The 18,891-nt window shown below is 36.2% G+C and overlaps 1 protein-coding gene across 1 annotated transcript in view; it reads right to left on the reverse strand.

The window, feature by feature from the left end:
* The window catches only part of USP53 (ubiquitin specific peptidase 53), a 38,345-nt gene that overhangs the window by 5,671 nt on the left and 13,783 nt on the right, over positions 1–18,891 (reverse strand). The window contains exons 4-15 of the mRNA XM_061443718.1: positions 17,461–17,595; positions 15,360–15,473; positions 15,196–15,278; positions 14,777–14,882; positions 13,831–13,977; positions 13,169–13,318; positions 12,486–12,657; positions 11,352–11,501; positions 9,603–9,746; positions 8,597–9,320; positions 7,115–7,156; positions 5,892–5,959 (exon numbers count right to left, since the gene is read on the reverse strand). Coding sequence (XP_061299702.1) covers positions 5,892–5,959; positions 7,115–7,156; positions 8,597–9,320; positions 9,603–9,746; positions 11,352–11,501; positions 12,486–12,657; positions 13,169–13,318; positions 13,831–13,977; positions 14,777–14,882; positions 15,196–15,278; positions 15,360–15,473; positions 17,461–17,595 — 2,035 coding nt within the window. The remainder of the gene's footprint in view (positions 1–5,891; positions 5,960–7,114; positions 7,157–8,596; positions 9,321–9,602; positions 9,747–11,351; positions 11,502–12,485; positions 12,658–13,168; positions 13,319–13,830; positions 13,978–14,776; positions 14,883–15,195; positions 15,279–15,359; positions 15,474–17,460; positions 17,596–18,891) is intronic.

Genomic DNA, 18,891 nt, shown 5'->3' on the forward strand with positions numbered 1-18,891 from the left:
AAGGAGCTCTCAACAGGCAGCAGCACAAGCTGGTCCGGAGGCGGCAGCAAAGGTCTCTGTCTCAGCAGGTCGCCGTCTCAGCAAAGGTCATCTGTCTCTGGTGTGACCACAGCACACATTCAGCCAAAGCTGCTCAGTGATACCAGGTGGTTTGTGCCTCCAGAATTCCAGCTAACTTAAAAATAGATGTGTTATTTTCTTTTCTGCTGACAGGATATCCATGCATGGTTAAAACCAGACGCAGATGCAATTGGGAATTTTGGCTCTAGGTTCATTGCAAACTTAAATATGGGACACACAAGCACTACGCTCAGCTGGTGACTGATATCCTTATCAATGGGTCATAAGAAGTTTACCAATAAATATAGGATAACTGTTTCCTGAAATACAAACCAATCTGCTCTGAAGATTTATGAACATGTATTTTCACATCTGAATAACCAATCTAGATTTTCAAAAGATTAACATCCATTCTATAGCCAACAGGTAGGCCAGAGAAGTTCTCCTCATATCTTCATTTACACATACAGAACATTTCCAAACATCTGCAAAGCTCAGTGTTATAGGGAACCAAATAAACAGGACGAACCCCAGCCCCAGTTTTCCTTCTAATATGTTTTAGCCCCGTGCTTCCTGTCCTTTTGATTATGTGATAATTATTTTTTTTCCCCCTAAGTTTCCAATAAAAAAGACAAGGTGTACTACTTAGAAGTATTTACAACAGAAGAAGTACCGTGGCAAATTCTTCTCTCTGAACCAAGATATTTTTCTGTATTCAGTTGACACGACAAACTTACTGGAAGCTTTGGAAACATGCCAGTCAAGAGTCATAGACTCACAGAATAGTTAGGGTTGGAAAGGACCTTAAGATCATCTAGTTCCAAACCCCCTGCTATGGGCAGGGACACCTCACACTAAACCATGTCCAGCCTGGCCTTGAACACTGCCAGGGACAGAGCATTCACAACTTCCCTGGGCAACCCATTCCACTGCCTCAACATCCTTACAAGAAAATAAACACATTATAACTTGTCCAAAATAGAATATTATCTTGGAAAAAAAAAAACCAAACAAACCAAAGCAAACCAAAACACAAAAATATAACACCAAACTAGTGACCATCTTTAGAAGAAAAAAAAAAAAAATCCTTATGTTCAAGAAACTCGTCTTTTGGAGCAACATTCAGTTGCAAAACATTCCTTATATACTCATCATTGCTTTTTTTCCATGACTTTAAACATCTGGAGAAAACTAAAATACAAGTTTCACTGGGGTTGTGTTTTTTTTTTTTGCTTTGTTTGTTTACAGGGTGGGGTGGCGCATATCTACATGTGTGCAAGCATTTAAATAAATTCTGAAGTGAAACAACAGTTGACAAGGACTAACCTTCCCTTCACTCTGACCTGGCTGTCTCAAGAAGTTCATCAGCTCTTAGTTTTAAAACACAGTTTTGAACCTTTGCATCATCTATTTTAGATGTGAACTTCTCACATGAATGAAGTGAATTGGAAATGTGAGAGTACTTTACATTTCAATCTTCATGGGCTGCTTAACTACATTTGGGAATCTTGAAAATTGTATTACGGGGGGGGGGGGGGGGGGTGTGGGGGTGTGTTGGTGGTTATTTTTTTTTTAACCAAAATCTTTAATCATTTAAAGACACTCCAAAAAAGCATTTATTTCTTTCTGTTTCATATTAAGTAAATTAAGTAGCTTCGTGCTTTAATTCTCTACTCTGTTCTTCAAACAGATCATATACACTGGCTGCACTATAAAGATATCAACTAGATTTTCCTAGGTATATTTGCATTATTTTAAATCATTACTATAAATGTATGGTTTTCCTAAGAAGATGAGTTTTCTTTTTGAGAATTTTGACTTGTTTGTGAGGTTTTCTGAAGTGACAAATAAACAAAGGCAATTTGGATTATTCTTTACATATTCACCAGAGCTTCAGAATGATTCTAGATTTCAGCTGGAGTTGTCTCATGCTATTGAACCGAATAGTTATTAATGGAAAAAAGTCTGGGTTTGTAATATTACAGAAACAATTTTGCATTTATTTTCAAGGTGGAGCAGTTTTAATTCCAAGTATATTTTCTTTTGAGATCACTGAAAAGGCAGCTTTTAATACTGCATCTTAAATAGGAGGCCAACAAGCACTTGGCTAATTTTAATCACAGTGCTTATTGTACTGACAAGTTAGCTCATGAATGAACTGCTCTGAGCTTTGGGGAAGGGGGCTGAATCTAGAAAACAGGGCTCCTAGGATTTAATTCCCCCTCCTCCCCTCTTAACCTTCCCCAAAGTAATGCTTTTTATTCAGTGGCAATATCATTAAGGCCTCTGTGCCTTAGGAATCAGGGAGGGTTGTAATGAAAACCACCAAAATCACTTCATGACTGAAAACGATTCTTAGTAGCTAGTACAGAAATTGCTCTGAAAATCCATTTAAAAGTTCTATGGCCCTTCACAACTTTGAAGAATTAGTCATCTTTCTTCAACTTGAAGATGTGAGGTTCAAAGTTTTCCTCTCTCACTGTTTATGCCAATGTTCTTTATAAACAAATTTAAAAAATAACCTCAACAGGTTCATCAAACTTCAAAAACACTACCTCATTAATATAAACTGAAGCTATTATATCTGCTTACTGAACACCCAAGTTTCCCTGTGAAAATCTGATCACACAAATTAGGGACTGGCCTTGCAGGACATTTGTTTCAGTACTACAGTTATTTATTATTTATTACCAGAGAAAGAAGCAGCCATTTGATCTGCATAACCACTGTGTGATCCAACATTACTATCTTTATAATGCTCTAACAATAAGTTTTATTCTCAACTGCTGAACTGACTTATGCAGCTCCAGTTAAAGGCAATGAAACAATAAAGCACTATTATACAAATGGTGGGCATAATTTGGATTTCAACATTATTTCCGTAAGAAACTTTTCCATACAAAAAACCCACTCAGAGATATTTTTTTCAAGTTGCCCTGAGAAGCTAACAAAGATTTCTTACATTCTGCTCTTCTCTCAGAAAGGATTAGGCATTTCTGTATTATTTTCTGGGAGGCCATCTGGTACTATCACTTAATGTTTTGTTCATAACATTCAGAGATATATAACATAAGGTAATACAACTAATACCTGTAAATGAGTACTGTCTGCCCTTGCTAAAGGTGTCCTGACATTCAGACAATCAAAAAGCCTGAGTCTAAAAACACCTGTAACCTCACACACTTGTGAAATTTCTTCAAATTCTTCAGGTATCTTTTCAGTCCATTAATCGCTTTATTCCAAAATACGCTCATATGTGAGAACTTGACATTTGATTTAAATACATACCTTTTTGTTACAAAATTATTCAAAAGTTAGTTACTGAATTAGAACAACTGAATAGATGGGATCTTATCATCAATGTTTTATGGTAACTCCAAGGATCACCTGGAATCTCTATACATTTTCTTGAAGAAAATGGACAATGCACATTGAAAGCTTTAAGTATACTGAAGTAAAGTACATGGTTGTCTCCAGAGATTGCTCATTATTAAGCTCAGACATTGTCCAAACCTATTTTTCATTCCAACGGAGTCCTTTATGCATTGTTTTTTTTTTTTTTTTTTTTCCTCTTTTTGCTACCCAAGTGTGGTATAAGTATAGTACAGAACTAAAGCAGAATCAATGTCATGCAAAGACAGATCTTTGCAATATGAATTTTGTTGGTGGTCTTTTTGCTTTTTGTTGTTGTTATTGTTGTCAAAAAACACAAATACAGAATTAGTTCTCTCTCCACAACCAAAAAATAATTTCAATAATTCCAGAAGAGATGAGTGGTATGAGACATACTCCCCTCCAATTTAAGTCTTAAAAGAAACTATATTATGCATTCTTTTCAAATAAGTATGGTATCTATAAAAATCAAAACATTTCCTGGGGAAGTAGCCTGATATTTATTGCACCTCTTTGTATAAGCCCCATTCCATTGTTCCAGCAGCAGTCGATAATAATTTTGGCTGGCCCCATGCTGACCTGTAATATTTACATGCCTAGGCATTTATCAATTTTATAAAACCCCAGACATATTACTATGTCAAAGGAAAGAGACTTCCTTATTACATGTGTTTCGTCCTGATACTGCTTCATATCTTAAAGAAAAACAAATGGCATCACAGTCCACCCAGACATTAAAACAAAAACAATAAAAAAATCTTCCTTAGTATTCACCAAGAAAGTTTGTGGAAATGCTGTTGGGAAAAACACAGGGAGGGAACAAAATTACTATCATTGTTCTTTTTTGTTTATTTTGGTCTGTGGGGTCAGGAAAGCAACATGCTTGCTAAAAACAAACCTTAAAACCAAAACATTAAACTGAGACATATGTTCTGAAAGCAGAACTTAACCAACAGAAATGGAGATGAACATTTAATAATTTCAATTGGATTAAGAAAAAAAAAGCACCAATTAAGGCCAGTGAAAATTGATTATACTGCATGTTTTACACCAGCATAGGGTCATCCAAAAATCTCACAATCACTGAATGATAGAAGGGTTTGGGTTGGAAAGGACCTTTAAGAATCCCTTAGTCTAACCCTACTGCTGTGGGCAGGGACACCTTCCAGTACACTGGGTTTCTCAAATCCCTGTCCAGTCTGGCCTTGACACTTCCAATGACAGATCTGCAATTTCTCTGGACCTGTCCCTGTGCCTCACCACCCTCATCATAAAAAAATTCCTTCCCAGTGTCTACTCCAAATAAACCCTCTTTCAGTTTAAAACTGTTGCCCCTTGTTCAGGTCACTACAAACCTCAGTAAAATCACCAATACCGGTGTTTTCATTTTTTGTACAGAGAACCTACACCAGCCAGTAGTAGTTACGCACCTGCCGCTTCCTGAGCGGGCAGTGGCACGTGACATACACAACGAAGGACAAACTGCTCTACCAACCTAGAGAGAAAATGCTTTGTAACAAAACACTCCAGAAGAAGACCACTATGGCAAGAAGACTCATTGTATTCTGATTATCTAATAACTTATATAAAAAAAGCTATGGCCTCCCAAAATGATACTTGTATTTTCCACACAAAAATACTGTATTTAAAACAGATCCAAGCACTACAAAGAAAAAAAAAGGAAAAAAGAAAAACCACTCAGTCTGTCACTTTGGTGCTAGAAGTCATGTGAAACAACTGTTTGGGAGGCATGTCATGCTTTTACATGACTCAGCACACTGAACGCTGCCACTGCTGTCTGAAAAGGAGATGCTAAGAAAGGGTAAACTCTCAAAATGCATACTGATGACCTAGCACCTACATAGGGAACTGCTCCTGCTGCTATCATCATAGCATTAAAAATTCTCTTTACATGACGGTGATGAAAAAAACCAACTCCTTTATTTGGGAACACATGTATCATGGCAGATAGCTACGAATCCATTTACACTGTACATCTACTCTGCAAGAAAGCCAAGAAATGGAATAAATTAAGGTGCTTCGTGGAACAGAACGCTTTAAATGCCCCTAAGAAAAGTGACAGTTATTGAACTGCTGCTCTATCACATTTCCATCAAAATAGCCCAAGATGGGGTATGAACACTTTCCATCTTTATCGATCAGTCTTAACTCACTGAAGAGGCTAAAAATGTGAATAAGAACAAAATTTGACATTACCTTATGCAGAAAAACTATGAATTACAAAAGACACATTAAGAATCTGTTCATCTCTTCTGTGATATTAGTAATCTAGTATTTAAATTTTGTTAGATCTAAATTGGTTTTAGAAAACTTATATAAGTATATTCCTTATATTTCATATACAAGTATAAGGAATAAGTACAAGGTACCTTATACAAGTATAAGGTGTACCCCTTATACAAGTTAAATGTCCTTACCATAAAAGTTTCTTCTCTGTTGTGTATGTAACTCATTGTCAGGTTTTTTGGTTGCCAAGTTCTGTTCACTGTAAAAGAAGCATACAATCAATTTGAAGGCTTAAATCAATGATGTATGATCACAAACTTTACTGCCTTAAGTGCATAAATGCATAAGAACTTTACCTATGTGAAACTGACTCTTGTTATCACCGTCACAATTTTTACTAATACATACAAACTTCACAGAAGATACACAGAACAGTAGGGGTGGCTCTTTAATACTTCAACACAACTGCCACATGTTAACAGTCTGTGCTGATAACAGAGAAATTTAGCATGACCTGAATACTTCAGTAAGGACAGACAAAAAACATACAGTGCAAGGCTGGAGTTCTCAGTTCATTCTGGAGACTGGACACCCACTCATCCCAGCCTTATTCCAGATTACAAAAGCAGGATACCGAAAACATAGCATCTAAAAAGCAAATTTTCTTGATGTGGGTATTACATCAGCCTGCTTAATAAAAAGAGCTGGTTCCCAGAGTTGTCAACAACAGAAAAATGACATGTCACCTGTGAGAAATAACCACCAACTGCACTTTTTCCCATTGTAAACTAAAGAATTTCATAAAAATGTCACAAAGTGCTTATTAACTGAGATCACCAAGAAAGTGTGACGATTTGAATACCCATTTTCTGTAGTGATTTTCAAATAGAACAGATACCACTGGGCAATTTCAAATTCATTTGCAGGTTTTACCTAAATTGTCGCTTTTATTGCGGCTAAAGATTACCACTCATGTGGTACTATACGGTTTCAAATTTATCATCAGTATCACCCACATCTGAAACAAATACATTTTTCAGCTTTAATAGTTCTATACCCTGAATATCTCAAAGTTAAACGTATCTTATTAAGACAAGCTCAAGTTTCCTAGAAATGCAAGCATCTCATCAGTATCAATATCCTAAGTATGTAATCTGTTAGCTAGCATTCTATCTTGCCCATTTCTCTACTTTGACATTCTGCAATTCATTAATACTTTGTTGTGACAACAAACATAATTCTTGCAATTGTCACTTGGGTCTTTCATTCATGGAGATTTTAATTTTAAAACTTTTTATCAAACTCAAAGATAACTAGAAAATTCCAGCAGCAAATCCAAGAGGAAAGGGGAAAAAGTGAAATCAGCAGATTTAGTATGTCTTGCTGGTTTACTTAAGTAAAAAGTATGCCTTACCAATCCAGATAGGGAGCTGACAAACACCCTGCCAATTCCTTCCTTCTCCAAGAGTAAAGCAGGGAAGAAGATACAGTGGCAATTTTTCAATTAAGATAAACAAAAGAAACTCTTGTTATTGAAAGCACAGAAAAACACGAAATATAGTGAAATAGGAAGAACTGGAAAAGAACCTATCAGAAAACAAAACACTTGATTTTTTTTTTTCTACCTTCTAAAAGAACTTTCAAGTAATTCCCTTGTATTTTCTGTTTTTATAAAACAAAGTATGAAAGGTTAGAGGAGAGCTTGTGGGTATTGCCAGTCAACTCCAATTACCACTCGTATAAAAAAATCTTTCTGAAAATTCTAGGAAGTCGTTTGTATTTTGATAAAGAAAATTGTTTTGTTTCGGTTTAAAATTTTTAGACAAGTCAGAGCCTTTTAATTTCCAGGTATATGCTGTTCTCTTTCAGCACATTAAAAGTTATTTTAATAACTTCTAATGAAAATATACATCCAAAATTTTTCTTAAATCTAGCAAACGTGTGACTAGACTTGGTCTCACAACTGTGCTTTTACATTTAATGGATATAAGTAAGATTTGAAATAAGAATATATGACTTCTAGTAGGAATTAAGTTTCACATGCAGTTTAAGAAACCCAGTACAGGCAACCCCATGTGGAAGGTTGATAACTTAATATTTCACAGCACCGCATTTAAGTTGGAAGGGACTTCTGCAGATCATCTAGTCCAACCCTCCTTGCTCAAACAGGGTCAGCTACAGTAGGCTGCCCAGGACCATGTCCAGTTGAGTTATGAGCACACCCACAGACAGACACTCCACAGCGTCTCTAGGCAACATACTTGTTACTAGCATACATCAGTTCTTAGTAAATTAATAAAATTTGGCTATTAACTAAGTTTTTGGACAATTTTAGTAATTTTACACTTTTTTTGGAAAGATTTCTTTCAAACAGGTGAATAAATTATCAAGTGATGAATATATATACCTGTTCTAGAAAACTGAATTTCAGAACAATGACCAGTAACTGTGTATCAGATTCACCTACTGCCATTCCCATCTCCTCGTCAGGGCCTGTTTGCACAACTGCTAAAGATACCACTTACGTAGACACCTGTATTCCATTACACATGGCCACAGTCGAAAACCTTCCAACTAAATAAGTGTAGCAATTATTTTAAATTCAGACACCCTGCCCCCAGTCAGGGATTAACAGTTCTGGCTCAGCACCATAACAGTGAGGCTCAGTGCCTTCCAAAGGGAACTAGTGTTGCAGACTCAGAGTGAACATAAACTTAACACTTAATTGTCCGCACCCTTATTTCTAGATACATTGCTAGCTTTCTACATACCTGACCTCAAGCATACGAAGTTACAAAGTATGTTATCTTGATTTTTTTAAAAAAATGCAAGCATTGTAACAACTTACTTTACCTATAAATACCATCCATGCAAGTTCTAAGAGCATTAGTGTTACCTGCAGGCAGCACTTTCTCTAATGTTCTTGACATCTGCTGGATTGATTCCTTCAATAACAGGTGAGTCTGGATTTGTAGATCCATTGCTGATATGATCACTGCTTTCATATCCAGATTCTGTCTTCTGATTTTGCCAGTTATCACCATGCATTTTTCTCTCTGTAAATCCTTTGCTTTTTTCAGCATTCCCTTTTCCTTCTGAATCCAGTGAACTCCGACTTCCTGTACCCTGTTTTGTTTCATCTTCATATATAGTCATTAAACCCTTCTGGATTTGGTTCTCTTTTGGCCAATAGCTAAAGCTTTGCTCCTTTTCATGCTTAGATTTACTGTTCGGATTTGCCTTGTGCTTTGGGCTATGCTGTTTTTTATCAGTCTCGCTGAAAATGCTGTCTACGTTCAGTGTCTCCCGCATAGGTTTCCAACCTTTACTTCTGCTTCTGCTGCTGATACTTCCTTTGTCCCTAGAGTCTTGACTGGTGTCTGTATCGTAGCCAGTGACACCATCAGTCCGGGTCCTTATCAATGGTTTCTCCCCAGCAGGACAAGCTTCTATTTTATTTGATCCAATCACTTGTACAGAAAGCTTTGCTTGGTGAGGTACACCATCATGCTTGTAAGAGCCTCTTCCCTGGCTGCTGTGTATGCGCTGATCAGCACAGTGTCTGTTTCCAACTGAAGGAGACCCCAAGTTAACACTGGCACGATCTTCCCCCATCAAATCTTAGAAGGTAAAAAAAAAAAAAAAAAAAAAAAGGAAAAGAAAAAAGCTCCATTAAAGTCCATTAAAGTTCTCATTAATTTAATTTTTAACTGATAGTGTAATAAACATAAGTACTGAAACCTGAAACAACATCTCAACAAATTCGGTACATTTGTTTTAGAACACCAAAAATTGAGAAATTCTAATCTTACAGGTATGTTCTCCTCAAGGAGATTAAAATCTGCATATATAGTATTGATTTTTACAGATATTTAACCCATCTGGTCATATTTAGAATGTACCTCTTTGTCTCCCAGACTCTTTCCTTGGTCCTCTGTCTGCATCTTTCCGTAAAGATGAGAAGTTTTTCATATCAGCAGCTTTCTGAGCACACTCTCTGGATATGTCCTTCAGCTTGTCCTTTTGATTGCTATAAGCTAACTTAGCTACAAAAAATATTTTTGTCAAAGATCATTACTAAAAAGTTATTCATCATCAAAACATGTCAATACATTTACGTACCATGTTTTTAATAGTACTCCTACTTAAAAAGGCTAATTAATTACATAACACAAATTAAGAAAACAAGATATACAGTATATACACACAGGTATCTCCAAGTACTCCACCCAATGGAGCTAACGAAAGGAACCAAAGCAGCATAACATCAAGTATGTCTTAAACACCTCTTACTAAAACTGAATTCTCAAAGCATATACCACTCGAAGCATATGCTATTTACACCAAATTTTACGACTTATACTAAAATTACACTAAAAAAATAAATGTCAGTTTAATCTTGTCTGAACATAAGAATCATAGAATGGCTAGGGTTGGAAAAGACCTTAAGATCATATAGTTCCAACCCCTTGCCATGGGCAGGGACACCTCGCACTAAAACACGTTGCTCAAGGCTCTGTCCAACCTGGCCTTGAACACCGCCAGAGATGGGGCTTTTATCACTTCTTTGGGCAACCTGTTCCACTGCCTCACCACCCTCACAGTAAAGAACTTCTTTCTGTACCTAACCTGAACTTCCCCTGTTGAAGTTTGAACACATCACCCCTTGTCCTACCACTACAGTCCCTAATGAAGAGTCCCTCCCCAGCACCCTTGTAGGCCCCCTTTGATACTGGAAGGCTGATATGAGGTCTCCATGCAACCTTCTCTTCTCCAGGCTGAGCAGCCCCAATTTTCTCAGCCTATCTTCATATGGGAGACGCTAGTTTTACTTTTATTAAAACAGTGGAGCTTATGAAAAGTGGAGTTTATGAGGAGAAATAAAAATCTTTCTGAAATGGTAAATACTGACCATTTTTGAGCCATAATTCCATTTCAAAGCATTCTGTTTCAAAAAAATCTAGGTATTCAACAATAAATATGGAGGAGAAATATCTCAAGAGAAAGCAGCATCTCTCAGCCTAGAAAGTATGGGAACTTGAGAACAAAGGCACTCTGACAAGCAATGCAGAAGTCACGGCTTCATGACTTCTTATAGCTTCATTTGCTTGGAAGTCTAATGTACAAAGAGAACACACTTCAACAAAGGACACCACTGTTTTGCTATTCTTTCCAAACATAAGGTGAAGTCCATTAATATACAGGACTACAAATAATGCTGAGTATCACAATATTGCTGGGGAACAGCATTCTTTGAATACTGTGGTTTTGTGATCACAGGCTATGTGTTCCAAAACATCAGTCAGGTTTAAGTTTCTAATATGTCTTTTCATAAATAATATGATTTGAAGGTATAATGATGACTGAGAAATAGATCATGGCCTCAAGAGCCACTTCAGCAGAGGAATAATCAGGGGTATTAAAAAAAATTTTGCATTTACAGTTCTCAAGAAAAAGTAAACATTCCATGGCAGGTATCACTTAAACACTAGCTGCGATTCCAAGATTCATTCAAGTCAATGATAGAATTCTATTTTTAGAAACAGTTCTAGTCCAGATGCTAGCATACATCTGGAATGCTATCAACTGAAGTATTTCATAACAGAATACATTTTGTTTTTTTTTCAGGGACAGGAGTAGGTAATACATACCTGCACCTCTACCACCACTAGCTTGAATATGGCTTCTATTGAATGCTGAATTATCTGGCTGAAGTTTTTTATAAACCCTTTGATTAGTGGGGTCTCCGATTCCATTCTCCTTCATTTGGTGTGATTTAGGAGCAGAATGCTTTTCAAGTCCTATCAAATAACATAATTACTTTTAGAAATTAGGAGTTGCTAATTCAAAGTTGCCAATATCTAAATTAAAAAAATAAGAAAACTTTTTAATTGTGGATTAGAGAAAACCCCCATCAGAAAACCACACCCCATTTCAATATGGTATACAATAAGGTTCTGCAGTACTTTATATACTGCCATATTTATAGTGGTACACTACAGTGAAATACGGTCCTCAATTCTTTCTTCCCTGAAGCAGTCTATGTCCAATTATTACTCATTATGTAAAGAGGAACATGTCAAATTCAACTGGCTTTTTATGTTACGTTTAATATTAAAAAACGAAACATAAACCCTTCCCCAAAAAAATACTACCACCACAAAGTCCAAGCCCCACCCCCCCAAAAAAAAAATCCACAAAATAAATCCACAAAACCCACAAACTACAGAACCACAGAACCAACAGAACTGGCTTCTTACATAGAGGCCTATGCTTTATGAATCCTGGAGAAAAGTTTCCTGCAGCTCCTCCTGATTTTTTCCCAACATTCTGACTTGTGCACAAACACACATGCTCCAAACAGATCTTTCTATGGGTATGAAGCTTTTTCTTTTGTATAGCATTTATCTTTTTATAGCATTTTTGAAGGTATTTTAAATGTATCAATAGACACATAACATCTGCATACACAAATATACATTTTTCATCTGGAATTTCTGAAATTATTAGAAAGTAGCTATGAACAATCTACAAAGCAAACTCTATTCCTCATTATCCATGAGTCTCAATTTACATTCCTTTATCAGACACAAAAGAAACAGTTCTAGTATTGCATATATACACTAATCTCTTTTCTTTTGAGACCTTTTAGATAATTAGGAACTGAAGTATTTAAGAACAAAGCAGCTAATTCATTACATTCTCCTTTTTAATCCCCATTTCAGAAGTACAGTTAATACGGCTACTGGAAAAAAAAAAATGTTGAAAACAAAAATCTTAATTACCCAAGTTTTTGCTATTTCCTGCTGCTGCTTTACATTGAGACCAGTGAATAATCTGCTTTGGAGCATCTTCTGGAGATACAGCTGTGCCATCTGGGTTAGCATAAAACAGCAACAGTGGCTGAAAGTGACATCGAATGCACCGGGAGACCACATCTTTCCATTTTGTTCCAATCTAAACAAACAAAAAAAAAATTAAAATAATCCAAACAACAAAAAAAATATCAAAACAACCCCCCCAAAACTTTATCATCATCATTGAACCCAATTATGGAAAGAATAATTTATTAGCAATTCTAATGCCTAATTCCAAAGGTACATTAAGATTCAACATTCGTCACAAGAGTTTATGTAAATTGCAGAAAAAAGCCAGAACCTGTACTACATGGGCTAACAACCACATCAACACTGTGAATGCTGCTGCCAGTAATAAGGGCTTCTTTTTCAGTAAAAGAAGCACAAATATGATTAACTGTAGATAAATTCATTAATATTCTGAAATAGTTGGTATTTGGAAGGCAGAACTGGAAAATAGTGAAATCAATTCTAAAAATCTGTGAAACTCATTTACAAAACTAAAAGTTAATTTTATTAGAGATATTTGTTTCTCTTGTTTCAAGTCTTGTGTCAGAGAACATATTAAAGTAAAGATCATGAAATTGGGTAGCAGTAAAACAAATATTTACCTCTTTTACATTTGCATCATCAAACAGCACCCATTTGCAACTCTTGGTGTGAAAGGCAAAGGCACAGTAATGTCTGCTTGTGTAGCAAATCATTCCCACTAGAAAAAGTTCACTATTTTTGGCATTTTCATCTGTAACTCTATAAAACAGCTATAAAGATGGTTATATATTTCAAAATGTGTAAAACATTTAGCCTCAGTTTTCAAACCTACTACTGGCATTTCAGCGTAACAATTGGTATCAAATACACTGTTGCATTATAGAATTTTTCATCAGTAAAATAATTATTTTTGTACTTATTAGATCTATTTTAATATTTATTTTTGCATAGTTCAAAGGGTAAAACAACAATGCTTTGAAATAATTCCACAAATGTCAAAATGTCAAATGGACATAATATTTCTAGATTTTCAACTAGGAATTCATCTACATTAAATGCTGTACCTAGGCACAAAAACTATACTTCTGAATGGACTTTTTCCTCTCAGACACTAAGTTAAACAGCACATTATAAAATGGTGAAAGTAGACATGAACTTTGAAGTTTAATTGTGCTTTTCAAAAAAAAAAGTATAAGTTTATTTTTACTATATTTACATATACATAATACACATGTAAAATAAAGATCTAGAATGAGCAAATAGTAAGTCTTAGAACAGATACCCCAGGAAGATAAAGTTGTGTTGCCAGATTCCGCATAACCTCTTCTGTCAGGTCAGAGTGTTCTGAATCCCAGACTAAACCAATTGTGACAATCTCAGGACAATTCATAAGAACACGGCGAATTTTTATTTTTTGACCACAGTTACTCTAGAGAAAGGGAAAAAAAATATGTGATGGGAGGGAAAACAAAGATGTTGAAAAAAATGGAAGTCCAAAGTTGAGTTACTAGACAAGAAATAGTGCAATAATACAACTCTACAGCTTCCCAAATTATGCACTCAAATTCTCCAATTATGGCGTTTGTTTCTAACAATTTAAGGATAAAATTCATGATAAAAAAAACACAGTCTGATGAAGACTACAGCTAAACTTCCACATCCAATCACCACCTTAAAACAGAAACCTCCAAAACATCTAAGTCAACATCACATTTTCTCTTTCGTTCCTCATCCATTTAATCATTCAAGCTTAACTCTGTGTTCTTGTGTACTTTTCTATGGTTCCTAAATTAACAGTATTTATGCAGAGAAAGAGATATGTTACATAGAATAAGCGAAAAGAGATTATTTTTGTCAGCAGAAGCACACAATTCTTTCAATTAAAAATTAATATTGTTGGGCTGTCAGTGTATATGAACTACAGCAGCTTCACTCCAGAAAATACACCTGTTCCAACTAACCAGGTTGAACATGAACTGAGGAATAAAACACAAACCTAATAACTGTCTAAACAGGCCACTCGCACCTACATACGATGTTTATCTGTAACCGGAACAATACAATATAAATTTAAATAAAATAGAAATTTATTTTTTTTCCCCCTAAGTTGGGCTGTGTAGAAGTGGCCACAGGTAATCCTACTTTTCAGGGAATACTTTAGTCCAATGTATTATCTTAGAAAGTTGTCCCTTGTGTCTTGAAGTAATGCAACATCTTTGGTTACTTACAGGACAATTTCTGTAGTCATCACTAGTATTCGCTGCCTGCAGCAGTTCCGCAAACATTTCTGGCTTGAGGCGTTCATGCCTCTCCATCATTCTTTCTACTTCATTACTGTTAAAAAATAAATGGAAATAACTGTTGATATCCTTTCTTAAGAGTTAAAGAGATTTCAGTCAAATCTCAACTCTATCTTTCAACTAAAAAGGAAAGATAAAGTGATAACACAGTAGCAATACATTTTGTCAAGTTCTCTCTAAATCTTGGTTTTGAAATTCAAATGTTATTTTTGGACCATATCTCAAATAAACATTTTAACAAAGGAACACACATCCATTTTTAACAATTACAGCATTTCTCTGGTATGCTTTGCTTATTCTTGAAAGGGTGTATATAAAAAACGATATACAAAAATAAAAGCTCTTACCACAGGGCTGTGGTAGAAATATAACGCACAAATTCCGTAAAAGGCAATGGGTCTGATGATGCTCCACAAGTATGACATACACACTACAAAAATAAAAATACTTTTTATTTACTCAGGACAGTGGAAACCAATTATTTGTTAAAGAAATCAAATAAAGGTCTGACCTGTTCGTACAGTGTCATAGCAAACTTCTGATGAGAAATACAGGATTTTGAAGTGCACATATCTGTTTCACTGTTTGGTACCAAGTGAAAATGGATCCTCTCAAGGATGTTTTCCTAAATAGAAATAATAATGTAAATATAAACTCAACTGGTGAAGTCAGAATATAGGAGCAACATTAAAATTACAGTTTAATACTCCAACTACTCCCCTTGGCTCCAAATAGTCCATCTATAAGTCTAATGTGTATTTAATAACCCTTCCTATTCACAGTCCAATGAGAATTCTCTTCACCTTAAGGTTTCCATTCATTAACAAAACAGCATAAAACAACAGTTATGTACCTGTTCTTCCAGAGTGCATTCTTCTTTGGAGGAAGTGAATCATCAAGAAAAAATTGAAAAGCTGTTCTTACAGTAAGATATGATATTAATGTCATTGCATGCAATATCTGAAATGTTTTTTTAGATTAGGCCTCTGTCTCAGTTCTTCATGTTTTTATGTTTTTCTGTATGCATGTGAAAACCCATCTAGCAGGTAGGTATCCACCTGTGGATACTCACATGAACGTCCAAAGCTGAAAGTATTCAAAGTAGCAACTATATCTTCTGTCCCTCAACTTTGTGCCTGAAGGTTAATAGTGATATATTTTTTCATAGAATCATGGAACCAACTAGGTTGAAAAAGACCTTTAAAATCATCAAGTCCAACCATTACTCCAGGACTGTCAAGACCACCACTAAACCATTATCAGTGAGGGCCTTATATACATATTATATACATTACACTTCCACAGATGGCGATTCCACCACTTTCCTAGGTAGCCTGCTCCAAAGCCTGACCACCTTTCTCCGTGAAGAAATTTTTCCTAATACACAATCTAAACTTCTCCTTGCGCAGCTTGAGGCCGTTACCTCTTGTCCTATCCCTTGTTACTTGGCAGAAGATACTGACACCTATTTCACTACATAACCTCCCTTCAGGTAGTTTTAGAGAGTGTTCAGGTCCCCCCTGGAGCCTTCTCTTCTTCAGACTAAAACAGTTCCCTCAGCTGATCCCTGTCAGACTTATACTCCAGACCCTTCACAAGCTCCGCAGCCCCTCTCTGGACCTGCCGGCACCTCAATGTCTGTCTTGCAGCGAGGGGCCCAGAACTGCACAGAGGATTTGAGATGCAGCCTCACCAGTGCCAAGTATGGGGGGATGATCACTTCCTGGCCCTACTGGCCACACTATTTCTGATACAGGTCAGGATGCTGGTTGGCTGCCTGGGCACAAGCTGGCTCATGTTCAGCTGTCTATCAGCACCCCCTGGTCCTTTTCCACCAAGCAGCTTTCCAGCCACTCTTGCCAAGCCCGTAGCAGTGTATGGGGTTGTTGTGGTTCAAATGCAGGACTCAGCACTTCACCTTGTTGAACCTCATGCCACTGGCCACAGCCCATCAACAGAGCCTGTCCAGATCCCATTTTATTTTAAATGATCCCATTTTTTTTAATGCTGAACAATTTTCATAGTCTAACAAAGGACTTCTTAGAAAGGCCTCTTTACCAGTGTTCTACACGATTTTCAGCAACAGTAATGGCTCATGTTTTTCAGGGAGACACTTCATGCAAGAGTCAAGATCTTCGTGTATTTGTTCATTCTTGGACAAGAAAATGAAAATATCTTCTGCAGAAGACTTTAGAAACAAGATGGCTAGTTGCAATGGGATACATTTCGATAACTGATGAAAGAACTCTTGGAGGAACAGTCTATATATTCAAATCCATAGACACCTCTTCTCCCTCGAAGAAAACCCTTCTCTCCATTCATGAACTTTTAGCAATGACTGAGAGCTCATCATCCTCAGTGACCTCCTGCAGTAACCATATTTCACATATCCCTCTGCCCAAGAGAGTTAGGGAGTATGGAGCAAATTACTCTACCCCACATTACCAGACACTTAACTCCATGTGCCTGTTCCCCTAAACTGGCATAAAGGAGGTTTGTAGTATTACATCACTTGTATCCTACCTGTGAGCCTGGAGCGACAAAACAAGCAGCCAGCTTGGCATTCACAAATCTAACATAATTCTACTCAGCTATTACAAAGAATACTTAACGAAGCATTCTGCTGCATCATCCATGAATCCAAGCTGGAAACGCTGTTCATCCTTAAAACTTTCTGCCAGGGCATGTCGCATATTATCTGATGGGAGTGCTTTTTCTCGACTGTGTTGAAATTGTGAAAATATTGCCTAGAAGGAAATACGATTACTTAGCTTTAGTAGTCATTTGACTAGACATTATAGTTCTACAGAAATACACCAGTTCTTACACAGCATGCCTAAGCAGCAAATATTGTAAACGTTTATTAATCTGTGCAACTTTAGAAGCTACCACTTTATCTTAAGGCTACATAGGTTCCCTGTTCTGTTCCATATTCCATTATAATAAGTTATGCTACCAAACTTAACTTAGATCCAATAGGAAAACAACATAGAAGCATATGGAAGTGCAAGTGATTGACCCCCAGAAGCAACACAAGCCCTGGTCCATAAATGTACAGCTTTTTTAATGCTATTTCTGGAATAGTGGTTCATGCATACATATCTCATCTTTACAGATGATGTGCATTTCTTGAGGCATAATGTAATGCCACTCAGATTAGTTTAAAGCCCACCGCTTATAAAGTAACAACTACAGACAGGATTGTATCGTTATTTAAATTATGGATATGCAAAAAACCTCACATAAATTAGATAGAATGCTTATAATCCTTGCTCAGCTCTCTGCTGAACCAGTGCACACAATACAAACAGAAAAGGTTAGTATCTGCAGATCCAGAACATGAGGATAAATTGCACTTGATTTTTAATTAATTTCCCAGAAGAGGTAGTTGGCTGCTACTACTCTTTTTGGCAGAGATATGTATGCAAGTGGCCTTATCATTTAGCAAGTAAGGGAAGTTGATTTTGAAAAAAAATGGAATTTAAAAGACCTTAAACAAATGAGAAAACATTTGCAGATATTAAAGGGTGTATTCCACTGTCAAGAATTTTAAGCCAAAATTTGGAAAAAAAAAGAAGAGAATAAACACAAAACAAATAGAGAGAAGCCATGTGAAATATAAATAAAGATCTGCATTTTTCACACAGGCCTTAATTAAAAAACAACCTGTTGGACAGAAGGCAAAGACACAAGAGATAAGCCAAGTTTCAGTGCTAACACAAAGTAGTGTTTTAACCATGATTCGTTCCAGGGTGTCTGTCAAATATTTAAACTTCCCTCCATAACAAAAAGCATGTACTACTCATAAAAATTACAGTTGCTATCTCGTGTAAACATTCAAAATTAAGTTTTAAACAGATCTGATAATACAAGTTAACTCTGCTTTTAAAACATTTATCACTTCTCTTTTTTGGCTGGTAGGTCATTTTTTATATGCAACAGAGCCTTACATGTCCAGATTTAAAAAAAGTACAGATAAGCAGTTATGCAGATACGTATGCTCATTTTAGTGGCCTGCATTGTCCAAGTCCCAGTGTTATCCA

This window comes from Pezoporus flaviventris, unplaced genomic scaffold (genome assembly GCF_033815535.1).
Source record: "Pezoporus flaviventris isolate CSIRO_AGI_PZ_B2104156 unplaced genomic scaffold, CSIRO_AGI_Pfla_v1 ptg000002l, whole genome shotgun sequence".
In the NCBI taxonomy this organism is placed as follows: Eukaryota; Metazoa; Chordata; class Aves; order Psittaciformes; family Psittacidae; genus Pezoporus; species Pezoporus flaviventris.